The sequence below is a fragment of the Dermacentor andersoni genome, chromosome 7 (assembly GCF_023375885.2).
Source record: "Dermacentor andersoni chromosome 7, qqDerAnde1_hic_scaffold, whole genome shotgun sequence".
Lineage (NCBI taxonomy): Eukaryota > Metazoa > Arthropoda > Arachnida > Ixodida > Ixodidae > Dermacentor > Dermacentor andersoni.
In genome coordinates this window covers 137,127,362-137,146,750 of record NC_092820.1, presented here as the reverse complement: position 1 = coordinate 137,146,750, position 19,389 = coordinate 137,127,362, and the positions used below count along the sequence as shown (strand labels likewise).

Genomic DNA, 19,389 nt, shown 5'->3' with positions numbered 1-19,389 from the left:
CTGTCACGCATATATCGCTGCGTATATTTACGCCTCACGTATGGCATTTGTCAGGCCTCATGCCCAGCGTCAAGAAGAAGGTTTCCAATCCAGACGCAGCAGTGAGAAACACTCCAGGAAGGCCCCCCGTCTTCTTGCACAGAGCACGTGCAAGATAGTTGGCGAGGTCAACAGTGTTCTTTATTCCCTTAAGGAAATCGCACTCAAGGCACACCTACAGGCGCGCCCACAAACCCGTGCGAAATCGCTTATTGCTTATTTTTCATGGGGCACGGAGCAACTCTTGAGCTTGACTACGACACGGCTCTAGCTGTGATAAAATGAACTCGTCCATTTTCATAGGGAAACTGACATTGAAAAGACATTAGAGGCACTGCTTCGTCAACAGTAGCGGTCGCGTACTAACGTGATATTTTCCTCGGTTGAATGTAACTTTTACTGGTGTACCTAGGTGCTGCTGTTGTACAGGGCTTGTGATACAGAGTTTAAATGTGGCAACTCTCATCACTCGACGGTTGTGTGGGGCGTAGCTCTTCCACCTAGTGCTTGCAAGGACACCCAGAAAAATTGGTTTCTGGATAAACCATTTCAGATGAACTATCAACTAGCGGAAGGTTCTACGATTCTCTGTTCTTGTGTTCACCTAAGTCACATTGCCTGGTTTGCAGCATTTCTATGCCGTGGTTCTTAGAACTAACATCACAGTAGGATGTTTTACGATAAATAAAAAAGTCTCATTCGTTACTGGTTACAGTCTCACTGCTTGTCACCCTTAATTTGTTGAAGCGCAGGCACAACGACACGGACATTGAAGGCACACGAGACTGTGCACAAACCTGCGAAGTTCGGTACTTGCCGATGCAAATGAGAACTGCGCAAGGACATTCTTCAGTCATCCGTATCGACATTCATAAACAGAAATAAATATATTTAGCGACTGTAGACGTAAATATAATTGTATTAGCCCTCAAACGGCGAAGCTTCAAGGAGAGATAAGATCCACGATCAACGGGCGCAATGTAAGAGCGAGCGCTAAACACCTTCAAAGATTTCTTGCAGCGAGCAACATTCCTGGAAACTATCCATTATAAGATCCCCTGCACTCACGGCGGGAAGTTTTGGGTGCACGACGTTTTATTGCGCGTTCTGTCCACTGGTGCCAAACACACACAAAAAAAGACCTCACATTGAGCAGTGAGTCGACTGGAACCCTGTGTTTCGAGTGCGGCTACATTTCTCTTTGATGTGCAGAATATTACTGCCGTACACGTGACATTTTGGTAAATTTCATGTTTGACGAAATGTCAGACATGCTCGGCTCTGTTAGTAATGATGAATTAATGTTTTTTTTCTCGCTTAAGCAATGCTTTCATCCAATGACGAACTTGTTCGTGTCCGTCAAACTAATCACTGAACTCTCTCACGAAAAAATTCAATGCGACTGACCGTTCAGTAAATAACAAAGTCCTATAGAACCCATCAAGCTACAGAACAGGTACTCGGCTTTAACTCAGGAAGAAGACCTTAGTGTTGAAACAATGAACGACAATCTTATGGGCATCATTAAGGAGTGTGCAATAAAAGTCGGTGGCGACTCCGTTAGACAGGATACCAGTAAGCTATCGCAGGAGACGAAAGATCTGATCAAGAAACGCCAATGTATGAAAGCCTCTAACCCTACAGCTAGAATAGAACTGGCAGAACTTTCCAATTCAATCAACAAGCGTAAAACAGCTGGCATAAGGAAGTATAGTATAGATAGAATTGAACATGCTCTCAGGAACGGAGGAAGCCTAAAAGCAGTGGAGAAGAAACTAGGAATAAGCAAGAATCAGATGTATGCGTTAAGAGACAAAGCCGGCAATATCATTACTAATATGGATGAAATAGTTCAAGTGGCTGAGGAGTTCTATAGTGATTTATGCAATACCAGTGGCACCCACGACGATAATGGAAGAGAGAATAGTCTAAAGGAACTTGAAATCCCACAAGTAACGCCAGAAGAAGTAAAGAAAGCCTTGGGAGCTATCCAAAAAGGGAAGGCAGCTGGGGAGGATCAGGTAACAGCAGATTTGTTGAAGGATGGTGGGCAGATTGTTCTAGAAAGACTAGTCACCCTGTATACGCAATGCCTCATGACCTCGAGCGTACCGGAACCTTGGAAAAACGCTAACATAATCCTAATCCATAAGAAAGGGGACGCCAAAGACTTGAAAAAGTATAGACCGATCAGCTTACTGTCCGTTGCCTACAAGGTATTTACTCAAATAATCACAAATAGAATCAGGAACGCCTTAGACATCTGTCAACCAAAGGACCAGGCAGGATTCCGTAAAAGCTACTCAACAATAGACCATATTCACACTATCAATCAGGTGATAGAGAAATGTGGGGAATATAACCAACCTTTATATATAGCTTTCATTGATTACGAGAAAGCGTTTGATTCAGTCGAAACCTCAGCAGTCATGGAGGCATTACGGAACCAGGGTGTAGATGAGCCATATGTAAAAATACTGGAAGATATCTATAGCGGCTCCACAGCCACCGTAGTCCTCCATAAAGAAAGCAACAAAATCCCAATAAAGAAAGGCGTTAGGCAGGGAGATACGATCTCTCCAATGCTATTCACAGCGTGTTTACAGGATGTATTCAGAGACCTGGATCGGGAAGAATTGGGGATAAGAATTAATGGAGAATACCTTACTAACTTGCGATTCGCTGATGATATCGCCTTGCTTAGTAACTCAGGGGACCAATTGCAATGCGTGCTCACTGACCTGGAGAGGCAAAGCAGAAGGGTGGGTCTAAAATTAATCTGCAGAAAACCAAAATAACGTTTAACAGTCTCAGAAGGGAACAGCAGTTTACGATAGGTAGCGAGGTACTGGAAGTGGTAAGGGAATACATATACTTAGGGCAGGTAGTCACCGCGGATCCGAATCATGAGACTGAAATAATCAGAAAAATAAAAATGAGCTGGGGTGCGTTTGGCAGGCATTCTCAGATCATGAACAGCAGGTTGCCATTATCCCTCAAGAGAAAAGTGTATAACAGCTGTGTCTTACCAGTACTCAGGTACAGGGCAGAAACCTGGAGGCTTACGAAAAGGGTTCTACTTAAATTGAGGACGACGCAACGAGCTATGGTAAGAAGAATGATGGGTGTAACGTTAAGGGATAAGAAAAGAGCAGATTGGGTGAGGGAACGAAGGCGAGTTAATGACATCTTAGTTGAAATCAAGAAGAAGAAACGGGGCATGGACAGGACATGTAATGAAGAGGGAAGATAACCGATGGTCATTAAGAGTTACTCACTGGATTCCAAGGCAAGGGAAGCGTAGCAGGGGGCCGCAGAAAGTTAGGTGGGAGGATGAGCTTAAGAAGTTTGCAGGGACAACATGGCCACAATTAGTACATGACCGGGGTAGTTGGAGAAGTATGGGGGAGGCCTTTGCCCTGCAGTGGGCGTAACCAGACTGATGATGATGATAGAATCCATCTCCAGACAAATGCGAACGTTAATGCGATTACCATTGAAGCAATGCAATGACACACCGTGTAGCCACCGCCCAACCGCGTCACGTATGAGACGTGCACTGCATCTGGGTTCCTCTCTCGCTCTTCCCCGGTGGCACACTGCACCATCTAGCGGTGCCACTGGGACGTGCACGCATGGCGCGTTTCTTGATGCACATTCAGAAAACATTGTGCGAGTGCACGGGCAGGTCACTTTAAGGCCTTTCGGGAACTTCTAGAAATGGCCTGATGAAGATAACATAATTCTACTCCTTGAGCCATATTACTGAGAGTGGCGGAGATTACTCGCACGAGAAATCCGAGCGTACATTCGAGTAATTAAGAAAAACACACTAATAAGCCTTTCATTTGCTTACTTTACGATACGTATTGTAATTTACGAATTGCAGCCGGTGAGTTTGCCAAGCGCGCGTCCACTTGGAATCAATTTCGAGAATTTATATATTTATTTACCTTCAGGGCCTTGGGGGCGGTAAAGAGGGGGTGGGTACATGGTCGAACAAGAACGGAATCTAAAGTTACGGATGAAATCAAGAAAAAAAAACAACAAAGAAAGGCAAAGCACACACATACAGAAAGCCCATAGTGCAGGGCTTTAAAAACATTCAAGGTACAAAGATAAGCTAACGTCTTCAAGCTACGAATGCAGAAAAGTTTTGATCGCTCCTTTGAAGGCCACAGAATCATCTATGTAGGCAATGGATGGGGGCAGGTGGTTCTAATTTGGGCACCCGTTTCACGCAAGCTTTAGTCGCCGGGAATGTGCCATTGGGGAACGTGCCACTACTCCTCATAGAACGTCTTTCGCGCCAACTCGGGTCACGTGGTATCAGCCGCTGGGTATGTGCCGATTTTCGATGACAAAAACAAAAAACAATAATTTAAATCTCTTCGGTGCCGGGCGAAGTCGAACACACCTCATATAGTGACGCGTATTCAAAAGACAATCACGTGCGAATATATATGGCCACACGCCTTACGCAGGGACATGTAGAAAAATTATGGGGTTTTACGTGCCAAAACCACTTTTTGATTATGAGGCACGTCGTAGTAGATGAGTCCGGAAATTTCGACCACCTGGGGTTCTTTAACGTGCCCCTAAATCTAAGTACACGAGTGTTTTTCGCATTTAGCCCTCATTTATGTGCGGCCGCCGTGGCCGGGATGTGATCCCGCGACCTCGTGCTCAGCAGCCCAACACCGCGGGGAGATGTGTCCGGAGGGAAGCTCCGGAGAGCAGAACGGCTGCACACGCGCCTGATACATCACGTGTTTGGGTGGTTGCATAACAGTGCATCGGTACGTTAACTTCAGTGCTGATTACCCGCCGTGGTTGCTCAGTGGCTATGGTGTTGGGCTGCTGAGCACGAGGTCGCGGGATCGAATCCCGTCCACGGCGGCCGCATTTCGATGGGGGCGAAATGCGAAAACACCCGTGTACTTAGATTTAGGTGCACGTTAAAGAATCCCAGGTGGTCGAAATTTCCGGAGCCCTCCACTACGGCGTGCCTCATAATCAGAAAGTGGTTTTGGCACGTAAAAGCCCATATATTATTATTCAGTGCTGATTGCAATGGCGCCGCCATCGATTGTGAGATGGGTCCTGCTGGATTTTTTTTTTATTTGCATTAGTTTTACGGGAAGGACGTAACGGTGCTACTCACTCTAAAACAATGTGTGACGTCACGTCGTCCACGGTTTTGTTCTTTCATTTTCTCGTGTTAATCAGTGTTCTTTTAAAGCAATTTTCAACCTTCACAATGACTCAGCTCATACACAAGTGAAATGTAGTAGCAGGGACACTAGCTTCTAGCTTCTCTAACTAATCTCCTACCTAAACCTAACTTCGTGTGTAAGATTCTAAGAATCACGTGTTAAAAAACATCTTTTCATTCTGATGTTATGGGGCGGAATTTACAGACATTTTAGTTGACGCGCTGTTTTTTGCCATTTGCTCGCCTTCTTGGAAAATAATGAGTTCAACATCAGACTGTTAGTTCATCTTACGAACAATCATAGCGTCAGAGCGGTCTGTCAGTGCAGATCTGGAACGTTGTGCTGTAGTTCAGAGTCACAATAATACTGAGAAGCACAAAAATGAGCAGCCATTGCATTGGGTTTGTCAGCAGGAGCTCACAAACCTCATATGGTATCGCAGGCTCTCTACTTATTTGCGTCAGAAAGCACACACTTCTGTGGTTTGTTTACGCCTCGAACGGCATTGAAAGCAAGGCCGGAAACGTTGGTGTTACAGAAACACTTGGAGGTCATCGTACCAGTCTCAAGGAGCCTGAAACACACGGGCAACCTCGCCTGCAGTTTTAGCGAGTGAGTTTATGTTGCAGATAATGCGCGCGGAATTGTTAACGGTTCTTCGTGTCCAACAGCGTAAGACATTGTTATTCGTCGACCCAGAGAATATCTTTTTTTTTGTTCTGTGTTTTCTTGCGGATTAGATAACATTTTGAAGTTCTTGCGCGGCAATTGTGACACAGCACCGGGATGTGTTTATCTGAAAGTGGAAGCGAGCGCTTTACTTTCCTGGTGAGGAAAAGGAGGAGCCTCTGCGTTTTGCCTCCAAGTTGGCACGTTCGTGAAAGCTATACGTTCACGAACATACGCGCGTGAAGAAAGAAAGAAAGAAAGAAAGAAAGAAAGAAAGAAAAAGAAAGAAAGAAAGAAAGAAAGAAAGAAAGAAAGAAAGGAAGAAAGAAAGAAAGAAAGAAAGAAAGAAAGAAAGAAAGAAAGAACAGTCTCCCGTAGGGAGTAGCAAGCGGCGAGCTCCGAGGCTCATTAAGTCCCTTAAGTATACAAGGGCTTCCACGTTCAGGCTACGCACGGCCGACACCGTAATCGTCCGCTATCGTGCCCGCATATATAAATAGGCCGGTCTTCTCGCCCTGACAATTCGCCGACGGCGAAGTATCGTTGAGAGAAGCTCGCGGATTACATCTGCAGGTCGCGCCTATCGAAAATGGCCCAGCGTCTCGCTATGTTCGGCTTCCTTCTTGTCGGTAAGTGTGCTGATTTACCGTTCTCGCAGTCGGTGTTCATCGGACAGGCGACCTCCGAAGGCTGCATTTCATTTGTACTGCGTGGCACTGTACCATGTGGCTCCAGCCTAAAACTGTGAGACATGGTGCGAGGATGTGCAGAAGTCCTTCTGAGCGAAGTTTTTCGCGAATTATAGGCTGCACACACGGCAGCGCATTGAGTGGTGAGCGCAACGGTGTCAACGTCCGCGAATAAAGTCCGTTCCTTGTAAATATAGCAATTTTGTTTTCAAATATTTAATTGGTGCATTTGAACATTAATTATGGGGCTTAATGTCCTGAAGCTTCTCAGTGTTACGAAAGACGCCATAGTGGAAGGCTCCGAGTTCCTCACAACGATCTGGAGTTCAAACGCCTAGTACATGAGTTGCCACCGAAGCGCGTCCGCCGCAACAGGGATTCGAACAGGCCACCTCGTTTTCAGCGGCAGAACGCCATAACCACATAGCCGCTGCAGTATTTAGTTTTTTTTGTTTATATGTATGAATGTGATTCGAAACAGAATTACCGATACTGAAAGGTATAGGCAGCCGCAAAACAAGGAGAAAGAAAGAAAGAAAGAAAGAAAGAAAAAGAAACGAAAATCTAACATTATCAAAGATATCAATCGGATATCATTTCCGAGAGGAGTTATAGCATGACAAAAATACCACCAAAGCGGCGCTGTTACGCGAGGAACTGTACAATCACGACAAAGGAAGACCTCGCTGGAATAAGCTCTAGCACCTCGGTAGAATACGCTTGAGTTTCGCTTGCTCGGTTTGTTTCGTTTCAACAGGGATGTAAGACAACACAACAATGACCATACGACAACACCCTAACAGGGCCAAAGCCAGCTTAGGTATGATGTGCATTACAACGGAAGATAGTTGTACGACTAAGTGCGGACGTGAAATCTGCATTTTGTTCACCTTGCAGTAAAAATATTAAAAAAAAAACCCACGTTTATGCGAACTCCAATCTTATAATATTGCGTTTTGATGAATTGAAATCGCAACCCACGTCCATCGAACGCTAGTACCACCGGTTTAGGAACACACTAGATGACAATGTGGCCACAAAACTTAATTTTAAAATTTGTCAAGCTGACAACATCTAGGCTTACTTGAACTCTATTTGAATTCTTCTACGCTGGTTTCACTGGTCTGTTTGCGCTCGCAGTGGTAGACAAGAGTGGCCTCTTGCGCGGCAATAGGTACAGCTTACAGGGGTCGTGACTTTTTTTATTTCTTTTCGTTTGTAGAGACATTTAACCACGATAACAAACATACTTGTGTAGGGCTACTAGCTTTCAGTATTTCCACAATGGTTTCCTAGTCTTGACTTTATCGTTCAAAGTACATGTCATGGGTTATGATAAAAATACATTTTTTGTAGACTGTGCAGTGTTCGCTGCTTGGCCGAGTGGTTACAAGAAAAAAAATCGAAAGAGAAATGGGTGCACATTCTGATTATGATTGTCATTCTGAGTCAGATTGTGATCATATTGCTCTAAGGAGACAGATTGGGTTGAACGCGACAACGTCGCTGAAAACTTTGTGCTGGTAAAACTGGTTGCAGGCAAGTTGGGTGAAGGCAGCATCACTCGGCTGTCCTCGAACGTAAAACCATCACCAATCTACCAGGACTTATGATCCACCCAATCGACAACACATGCCAAGGGCCACTTCTTAGCTGTGTTTATCGAGCACAGGTGCAGATAAGTTGGCTTGACTAGCAGAACAATATGCATAACAAGACGAGAGAAAAGGGGTGCCAGAACACATATTTTGGGTCGTCCCTGTCGAAACTCAGCTGGAGAAGTGCGTTCATAAGCGACAATCAGCTTCGATTGACACTGCTAAAGGCAGACGCCCTTTACAAATAGTTTATTATAGAAACAACACTTAATTAGCGTCAAATGTTTTTTGCCATTCTGTTGCCAAGACACCTTTCAATAGGCAATACTGAATGTAACTCTCACCTTGATGCGCACAGCTCTCGTCGCACAGGGCTCGGCTGCTCCTACGGACGATGAGTGCGACATCCACTCCTTGGACAAGTGCGCCGCTGACCTGTTCGTGTTCGCCACCAGGAATACAGTTCCGGAAACCGAAGGGGATCTGGCAGCATTCTGCAAGTACGTGGTTGGTTTCTTGTCGAACGAGCGTTCCGAAGATCTGGCGTGTGATTCAACCATCACCACGTCAGACTGGGTGTTGGTGTACAGGTTCCTTGGTAAAACGTTGCCCTTCCGGCCAAAAGCGCTCAAATATTGGCGAAAAGGTGGCACGTGTCACGGTGCACGCTGTTTAATGTCACATCTGCACTCGTACCTTCTCGTCTGTTTCGTACGTATGAAATCGAGGGACACGTCGTCTTCAGCGATTTCCGATGGAAATGGCCTAGATTTTCTTTCGGGAGCGGAATGATCGCGCGGTTCCGTAGTCGCAGCGACAAAACAAGACACGCGTCGTGTTTCGAATCGGGCAGACGCCACAGCGTTCTGCTTTATGGAAGCACGCAATCTATCGGATTCTTCTTAGTCTAATGAGCGAGAATTTACATTTTTGATTGGCGCAGAAGTCAACTCTCAGTCACTGCCGCTGCTTGCCTAAAGCGATGTCCCAATTTCTTCAGCGGTCGACAAAGAAATTTTTGGTTATGCTGATAAAGAAAGGGCAGATAGGCAATTCGTCTGCACTTCGGGATGGGGAGAGGGGCAGCAGGGGTTGAGGGAAAGGAGAAGGACCATGATGCGTGATGCTCAGAGCCAATATAGGCGGCCGTCTGGTTGTATGAACAGCCAAGAGCAGCGGTCAAAAGCTGTCGAATGAAAGATTAATCTGGTTCTCAGCTTCACGCGCCAAAAGCACGATCTCATTACGAGGCATACCTTCGAAATAATTTTGACCACCTGGCCTTTCTTTTAAACAGCCGCGAGTGCCTGGCACCGGATCGTATTTGAATTTCGCTTCCCTCACAATGCGACCGCCGCGACCGGAATCGAACCAGTGACCTCGAGCTCCGTAGCGCGAAGCCATAGCCACAAAGCTACCGCAATGGGTGGGAAAGCTGTCGGTCGTCTCCGTATACCAAGATCCATCAAATTATATATGGCGGATGCAATGAAAACCGAGCACCGGGGGTTGTGGACACCCGATGGCGGAATATCCCGTATCTTGGACGAAGTTGACTGTCATTATGAAGAGGTGGTGATAGCGTCCTTTCTTCTTTGTTCCGTTGCACTCGACTTCTTAAAATATACACGATATTATGGGCTTCGATGTCCACAACTCGGGGCGTTCCGTTTTGGTTTGATCAGCCTAGCATATAGGTCAAGGCTGAGGACGCGAGAAATTACCGCCGGCTGCTCGTAAACGAACGTGTCCCCGACGATCATCTTTTGACCCGCCTCTCGCTCCTTCTCGGGCGATCCGATGCCACGCAGGACTCAGATGGATTCGGAGACCTGTAGCCGAGCCTACCTCAAGAAGTGCGTGAGCAGCGTCGCACAGGGCGTGGGCAACATCTTCCTGGACGACGTCAAAGAGGAGATCCATGATCGCTGCGACACGTCGTCCGAGTACCACAAGGGTGAGCTAAGAAAAATAAAATTACAGGTTCGTCTAGATGCGCAGTGCCGCGATCAGTGGCGCAACGTTGTTGCGAAGTCTTGCTTTACCTCGTCTAGTATCGGCTGTCGTAAACTCTCACAGGTGCGCGCGAAAAATACGCTCTCGAGAAAAAGACTGCTGTCTTCAATTTGGACTCCAATACGGATGTCTTCTTCTTTTTTTTTTAGGAAAAAAAGGAAAGGTTTCGTAAAAGTAAATAAAAGGCAGCCTCTGTGATGCTTTAGGTCAGCTGAGGTGCTTAGAACCAATGGATGGTTTCGTCCCTGAAGTGGTATAGCAGCAAGCTGTCGCACATGACTTATCGGTGGGCAGGGGTCCCTCTTGGAATGATGCGGTCCTTTAACGTAACGGCCCAGCTGTGTAGTCCATCAATGCACATTTTTCAGCGCAAACTGTATTTAAATTAATTTAATTCGGTGCTGGATGGATTAGTGGATTAGTGGATTACATGGATTAGCTGCAGAGTGTGGCGTGAGCCATTCAAAGGCTCTTTAGGTGCATCATTTTTTTTCTTATATATTGTAGCATCAACAGAATGATAATAGGACACTAAGTCATAGGCCGTTTACTGCGGAACCGGTTAGTCTAAAGAGTTATCGTCGTACCCAGAGGGGCTTCCACCATACCTCGAAACCCTGAGCGCGATGCAGGTCAAGTCAGAGCTCAACAAGCCGACCTAATCCATTTTTTTTCGTCGCGTTTACGCGAACGCCCCCGCAGAAGACGTACCTGCACACTACTAGCAAGAATAGGACTGGGAAATTACTTTCGATGAGAAATTCTTAGAACTTTCCTGCTTGCTTAAAATAAGGAAGCCGATGGTGGATGCGACGGCGTGCGCGGAGAATGAGGTTGCTACTCATCGGCGCGGCGAGCTTTTGGATATGTGCCAACGATTGGTAAAGGAAAAAAAAAAAAAGAAAGAAGGTGAAAAGTTGTGTGGCATTTCAAGTTTGCCCATTTATGAGACGGACAGTGGTATAATGAAGGCCTGCTACGTGAGTCCTGCGTCGAACACCGCCAGTGAGGGAGGTATATAGTGCGGCCTGTTGTTAAAGGGAAGATGCGAGTCTAGAGCACGTGGGAAAAATTTCCCCTCTGGCTAGTTTACAATTACCAGGCCACGCGGAAGGTGACCTGTGGTTGGTGGCCCCGCAACACCTTTGTACGCAAGTTCACTGACGAAGTTGCATCCGCCACTTGCAGCTGGAACGCCGGCGGCAAAATGGGAGTCGTTCGTTAGTGTGTTCCCGTTAGCAGTAGATGGCATCGTGCGTTATTTTGCACCGGGAACACGACAGTCGGAGAATTAAATTATGCAGGCCCAGATCAAATGTCGCAATCTACGTGAAGCCAAAGTTTCGTGAATCGGTGAAGAATGCAAGTTTAAGACTTTCAATCTTCTGCACCGCGTTATGCAGCATAGCCCTTGTGCACATGCCTAACAATATCCGGAGAGCTCCATCAGGCGATCCACGTGACCCACGCGAGTGCGGGTTACACTGTGTCTGGGATCGGCGCAGTTTTTTTTTTTTTTTGTGTACCATCTTCGGTGTTTTCTCGGCGCATCAGACACGGACAACAGAACGGACACAGACAGCGCTGAGCTAACGATCGAACTTTATTTCCCCAGCCATAAAAGCCCGATGCACAAAGAAAACAAGAAAAGACAAGAGAGGCGAAAAAAAATAAATAAATGGAACCTGCAAGAAACATCTCACCGCACGTGTCACGTATTTTGCGATAGCAAATCTCGATCTTTTTTTCTCGAGGCACAGGGCAAAACCACTGGCACGCTTGTTAACTCGCTTCAAAGTTGTTTTTTGCGCTTCAATGATTTCTCTTATAATTCTGCCGTTTCCTTTCGCAATTAGACGGTGCTTGATCAAGGAGCAGGCCGACAACCACAATCGCGACAATGCACCCCAATTTGCACGTTAAGAACTTTTTCTACATTATACCTATGTTCTGGAAGACGCTCGTTTAGCCACCGCCCCCCTATTCGGACTTATACATACTGTCTCTGGCAGAATAACGGATTACAAAGAGCCTTCACCACACCGCGTGAACTTGTCTTTATGCTTAGTGACAAACGGTTGTCTCGAGCATTGAGCTAATGTTCGCATGACGGCACATTCTTCAGAATTTATCAGATGCCTAGAACATGGCTTTCACACAAACCCTATTGTCTACGCGCTTTACGTTGCGGCTAATCTGACGCAAGTATGGCATAACTGCTATTCTTGTCTCTCGTTTTTGTTACGCTGGTATCACGGGAACCTGCAGCACCGCTGCCAGCTTTTGTTATCCGACTTCGGCATTTTTTTCTGCAAATTAGCTTAAGGCAAGGTACCGGTACTCAACACATGTCAAACGCCCAGTTTGGCTCGTGAAACTGGACTGAATGGTGACAACACAAGGTTTCGTAAGGACAGCCCTAAAACACACACACACACATACACGCACGCACGCACACACACGCACGCACACACATGCGCACACACATGCGCACACACGCGCACACACGCACACACACACACACACACACACGCAAAGCAGTGACTCGTCTTGCAAACTTAGGATGAGCCGATTTCATTGACATGTCTTGCTGCCTCGTGGACGTAGGGCTGTAATCCATGTGACTTGCCTCCGTCTCAAGATTAAAAAAATCTCAGGCGTTTGTCCAGTGGAGTTCGCACGGTTAGAAGAAAATGGCACAAGCATTCAGTAAAAGAGCCCGCAGCTTCCGCCACAGTATCGTTAAGGGTGCATTTGCTACCGTCTAAAGCACCAAATAATTATCCGCGTAGGGAAATACTTTCGCAACTTTTGAGCTTCCACTACGCGGTATCCAATCGTTCTGTGACATTGCGACATGCTTCCGGCAGCACGTGGACTATGTCTTCGTCCACCATACTCTCAAATAAGTTATGCTTATAAAATTGAAAAGAGGGTGTAAATGTGTCCATAACTCACACCCTTAGGGGGAGTTATAGACACCGAGGGGCCCGATTTTTATTAATCGTATCATGAGAAACCAACAAACAAAGACACCAAGAACAACACAGGGGAAATTACTTGTACTGACTAACTGACTGGGGGCGAAATGCGAAAACACCCATGTACATAGATTTAGGTGCACCTTAAAGAACCCCAGGTGGTCAAAATTTCCTGTGTCCTCCACTACGGTGTGCCTCATAATCAGAAAGTGGTTTTGGTACGTAAAACCCCATAATAATGAAAAGAATAACTGAATTAAAGAAATGATAATTAATGACAATGAAAGTGAATGAAGAAAAAGCAACTTGCCGCAGGTGGGGAACAATCCCACGTCTTCGCATTACGCTTGCGATGCTCTTTCTTCTCATCCACTTTCATTGCCATTAATTTATCATTTCTTTATTTCAGTTAGTAAGTACATGTAACTTCCCCTATGTTGTGCTTGGTGTCTTTGTTTGTTGGCTTCTCATGACACCCTTACGATGTGAGTTATATAAGTGACACCATAAGGGTGTGAGTTAGAGGCACATTTACACTCCTTTTCACTTTTAAGGGTGTAAATAGTTTTACAGTGCCCTCCCCACGCGCAGGGTGAGGCGCTTGCGCGGTGGATTTCAAAGAGAAGGTGCTCTGTGTTGGCCACACCAAGGCGAAAGCGGTGATACGAGGTTTCCACACACACCCGGTATCTGCTGCACCTGAGCAAACTGGCTATCTTATCTGGAGTTTGAAGACAGTCATCCCTGATCTTTACTCTGAATAACTGTAACAGCCACAAGGGCTTGGCTGTACTGTTTTTTTTCGTCAGGTATAAAGGTAGCATCCATCTCTTCTAAATTTACGGGGGCAGATATGCGCACAAATTGCCGTGACATGCCGTGACATGGCGTGACATGACACCTAGCTGGCCATTTGTGCGCTCCTGTAAGTTTCCCTCCTACATAAGCAATTGTTCTGGCAAAAACTGTTCGAAGTAATAAAGCTTGCATCGGTATTGAATACTTCATCTAAAGAAGCACCTATTACCCTTAATATGTAAGAACGTGCTCCGTGGCTATGCGTGCAGAAACGCGTTGCACGTACTGCATTGTTTTGAACGTCTCCACGATGGTACATTCTTTCTTTTTTGTCATTGTACGCAGAGTTCATCAAACACGCGCCCTGCCTGAATAAGGTGGGCTCTTCGTTCAGCACCTGCATCAAGAACACGATCGCTGACCTGGACGTTGCCTCGCGGCTGCCGCCTAAACAACGGATCGCAGGCGCCTGCTGGTCAGTGCGTTTTACCGGGACATTTGCATGCACGTACATGGACTCGCGGTAACGATAGTGGGCTGTACGCCATGCGTATCCCATACCCCAGCTGCCGAGACAGGAAAGCAGTCGCCTATGACGAGGCGTCTTGTGTGTGCTTCACTGTGAGTGATCCAATCAATCAATCAATCAATCAATCAATCAATCAATCAATCAATCAATCAATCAATCAATCAATCAATCAATCAATCAATCAATCAATCAATCAATCAATCAATCAATCAATTTCACGTATTGCGAAACAAAAATCGTGTGTGTGTGCTGCAAGTGAGGGGGTGCCGTTCCGTACATATATATATATATATATATATACAGGGTGTTTCAGCGAACACTTTCGACAATCTTTAAAAGTTGTCTGTGGCAGATATCACAATTCTAGTTCATGAGCTGGTCTACTCGAAGTGGCGGACAATACTTGCACGAAAAATTGAGATGCCAAATCGACTAATAACTCAAAATTCACTAATTAGTTTTTAACTAATTACAATATGGCGCATATTGCAATTTACAAATTCTAACCGTGGAGTTCTTGGAACAAATTTTCAAGATGACACCAGTTTCCAGATATAAATTCCCCGAACTTTGCGGAGAAGTGCACTGGCGTTGAAGCTAATTTGTTAAAAAACGTCGTTATATGCACTGAAGCACACAAGTAACTGAAACGACAATGCATTTCTCCGCAAAGTACGGGAATTTATATATCGAAACTGGTGTCGTCCTGAGAATTCGTTCCAAGTGAATCCGCCTTGCGAAGTCCGCTGCTAGAATTTGTAAATTGCAACACAGGTATTAGGAAGGAACAGCGCCAACTAAGACGATCACGAGAGGAAAAACGACACAGGACAAGTGCAGGCGCTTGTCCTGTGTCGTTCTTCCTCTCGTGATCGTGTTAGTTGGCGTTGTTCCTTCCTAATTCAAGTATGCACCATCTAGCCCAAATGAAGGATGTCTTGAACAATGCAATATAGGACATAGGATAATTGGCCAATAGTTAATTAGTGAATTCTTGTTAATTAGTCAATTTTGCATTTCAATTTCTTGTGCATGTACTGTCCGCCGCTTCGAGAAGACCGGCTCATAAACTAGAATTGAGCTATCTACCACAGGCAAGCTTTAAACTAATTTGAGTGTTCGTTGAAACATAATGTGTGTGTGTGTGTGTGTGTGTGTGTGTGTGTGCGTGTGTGTGTGTGTGTGCGTGTGTGTGTGTGTGTGCGTGTGTGTGTGCGTGTGCGTGTGCGTGCGCGTGCGTGCGTGTGCGCGTGCGTGCGTGTGTGTGTGTGTGTGTGTGTGTGTGTGTGTGTGTGTGTGTGTGTGTGTGTGTGTGTGTGTGTGCGTGTGCCTGCGTGCGTGCGTGCGTGCGCGGAAATCTAAGCAATGTGAAAAGAGAATAAAATGATGTGTTTCAAGCAATTAGGTTGATGGAGACAATTTGGGCAAACCGGATCTGGATCGGTGTGAATGGGAAAGCTAGCTGGGGATGGGAGCTTCAAAGACGCTGCTCCTGGATACCTCCCGACACTACACGTGTATTTTTCCTCCCGACTGTACAATACAAGCCGGCGGGGCTATGGGAATCCTTTGATCTTTCAGTAACTTTGTAGCTGTAATGAATATATGACTTCAGTGCTCATGGTTGGACAAGTGCAAGGGGGGGGGGGAGATAAAGAATACCGAGATCACAATGGTCGTAATATTATATGACGCGCGTTATATAAATGTCAACATGATAAACGACGTGATAATGGATGCTCGTGTAATCGTGTAGCGAACACACGGTGTCCATCAGTTATCACGGACAACCAAAAAGCTCAAAGAAAAGTAAAGATTGAACAATGACGCCACACTTTCTTGGAAATTTCGTACGGATCTGAACGCACATCTCCGCTTAGCTGGACATGACCCAAGTATTTTAGCACGTTCTGCTTTGTTCTTTTCTAAATTGACTGCTCTATAGAGATTGAGGCAGAAAATGTCTCATCCCTTTCATTTCTTTACGTTCTGCAGGGAAAAAAATGATAACACACACGAGAAATCAAAAAAATTAATAGTGAAGATAATCACGAACGAATCATATCCAGTAAAAAGAGAACATCTTAAAAGATTTTTTGGTAGACACAGGGATAGATAAGCATGTGAAAGAAGTGATGTACAGTGCGCTTGAAGTGGTAGGTCCGTGGCCTCTACTGTGGAATGAACTTGAACAGAGCTGGTGTCTCGGTTTGTCATCCATATCATGGTAAATGGAGGAATCGTGCACTAACAGTAACACACTGCAAAATGTCTACCTCATTTGTATAGCACGCGAGACGGAAGTACAGACGAATTTCTTTTTTCATTGGCTCTGTTGAAGGAGATTTTCATGTCTGTTAGACAGCGCTGGCTATACACTTTTCTCGTAATTCGTATGCGCGCAAGAAAAGAAGTGTTAACAAGTATAGTTTACACTACAGTGACAACGGTTCAATATTTCGCGTACAAACAACAAAAAAAGTTGTTTCTGGGGAGTTCAAGAAAGTTTTAAGGTTGGCATTGACGCACAAATGACGTCCTTCGTTAATGGAAAAGACTGTGCTCACGAACACGCACGCAAGAGCCGTGGGAAGACGATAACAAAATCAATCGATCAATCAATCAATCAATCAATCAATCAATCAATCAATCAATCAATCAATCAATCAATCAATCAATCAATCAATCAATCAATCAATCAATCAATCAATCAATTTTATTTCAGTATCACAGACGCCTGATGGGTACAGACAAAAAGCCATTCATCAGGCTTGACGAGGTATTACAGGTATCAGGCATTACGGAAACAGGAATACACTAGAACGTCAAAGAAATTACATAAACAAGTACGAGGCCTTGACCAAGAGAGGGAAAGGAAGAACTCAAGCAGAGAAAAGGCAGGCGGGTCAACCAGATCACCGTACGGTTTGCTATCCTACACTGGGTTATAGGAAAGGGAAAGGAGGAGGAGGAGGAAAAGAGGGAGAGAGCGAACGCTGTGCGCGCGGGGTTATTCAACTGCACTGCAAACGAGTGGCTAGTTACAATAACAGGATTCAGTACCTTCTAGACATAACTGCTTCCTTTCGATTTATCAACGTGACAGTGATTTATCAACGTGATTTCGCTTTCGCAGCCAGTACAACAAGCTGGACGAATGCGTTCGCAAGGCGGTCGAGTCCACCTGCCCGCCGGAGACGCTCCAGTTCTCGCAGAAAGTGCTGACGCGCTACGCCGGCGAGCTCCTGGGCGCCGTGTGCACCGGATTCCGGTCGGGCGAGAAGTGCAAGGGCATCCAGTACGACGACAAGCCCGGCGACGCCAGCCTGCGCTCTGTGCTCACGCCCCTCATCCAAGTGGGCGCCGCCCTGCAAGGCTGATCTGCTCGCGTCGCACCTGTCCTTAGATCAATGCGCCAATAAATCGAACTCGTAACGTATCGACGCGGACGCAAATGTCGTAGAGGAGGAATTTATGCTTCGACGGCAAATTACACAGAAGCTCGCGAGACGTGTTCGCGTCGTCCGCACCGCCGTTGCCGTCGGCGGCGCCGTCGCCGTGCTGTCACGCTATCGGCGTGAGTGGGCGGCCCTCGTGTGGATGGTGATGTGTTTGATGGCCGTGATGGCCGTGTGTTTGACTTCGAAAGAGGCGATGCCAAGTGTACGTGCGTACCGTCCACGCGGCGCTAGATCCGCGCTGTCGGAGCCGGGGCTGCGTTTCGGCTTCCCCTGCTGGCTGGCATGAGCGTTGTGCGCTGCCAGATTAGCGTCACTACCGATGGGAGGTGTGCGTGCCATACCTAAATCTAAGAACACCTTAAGTGGCTCGTTGCAATGGCTCGCGCCCCCTCGAGGCAAAGGCTACAAGCGTTGAGCAAAGTGAAGCGAACAGCGCATGCATTCGTTGAAATCACCCATACAACACACAAAACAGCACAAGTTTAAATAAAAAAAAAAGCTGAAAGCGAGCGTCCGAACCATCAATAAAGCATTGTGCTTTAAGGTTAGATGACTGCTTGTGCTGGAACCATCTGTATGAAGCAGACATATAATGAAGTCAAGGAAAACACAGAGGCAGTGTCTCGTAGTTTTTTTTTTAAACTTTAAAATGTAAAAATGGTACATTAAAGGAAACTTAAGCGTACGAAAAACAATTTGCCGCCGGTGGGACCTAAACGACTACCTTCGCATTACACGTGCGATGCACTGTCAGCTGTGCTACGGCAGCGGCTGTTCCAATGTCAACATGCTTGCGTATTTATGTGTATGTTTATGTGTAGAATAGGCCAGCGCCACTCAGTCCATGGCGGGGGATACAACTTTCGTGTAGTGTCAAGGTTGTTGGTTCGGCTCCCACCGGCGGCAAGTTGTTGTTTCGCCAACTTTCATTTCTCTTTGACTTAACATTCCTACATATTCAATTAAAATATTCACTACTAATAACTTCCCCTGTGCTTTCCTTGGCTTCATTATCTGTTGGTTTCATAAGGTTCTGATTAACAAACGTCGAGCCCCTTAGTTCTACCCCTTCTACTGAAATCGACTTAGTCCCATAATGCACATACATCTACCATGCCTGACGTATTTGCGTATTCAGGTAGTAATAAGTAACGTAATTACTAATTAGTAGTTAGCGATACAAGCTTACTGCGAGGCTACTTGAGAAGTAAACGTCCAGCTCTGCGCGATGACAGTGGCGTCCGGGAAAATTCAATACATGCAGGCAGTACTGGCGCATGGTCATTCGTCACTATTTGACGCAAGGACAACAGTCAGTGCCTTTGCCATGGTTCTTGGCTACGTTTCGCGTCATACGCGTTGGCATGACTCAATAATGTTTGCTGCCGGATTA

General features: G+C 46.0%; 1 protein-coding gene across 1 annotated transcript; it reads left to right on the top strand.

The window, feature by feature from the left end:
- The first annotated feature begins 6,435 nt into the window (after positions 1 to 6,435).
- LOC126534606 (uncharacterized) lies at positions 6,436 to 17,976 on the top strand. Its single transcript, XM_050181879.3, has 5 exons — positions 6,436 to 6,553; positions 8,570 to 8,711; positions 10,023 to 10,168; positions 14,352 to 14,481; positions 17,672 to 17,976. Exons 1-5 carry the CDS (start codon positions 6,514 to 6,516, stop codon positions 17,913 to 17,915), a joined length of 702 nt encoding a protein of 233 aa, XP_050037836.1. The 5' UTR covers positions 6,436 to 6,513; the 3' UTR covers positions 17,916 to 17,976.
- The last annotated feature ends 1,413 nt before the right edge of the window (positions 17,977 to 19,389 follow it).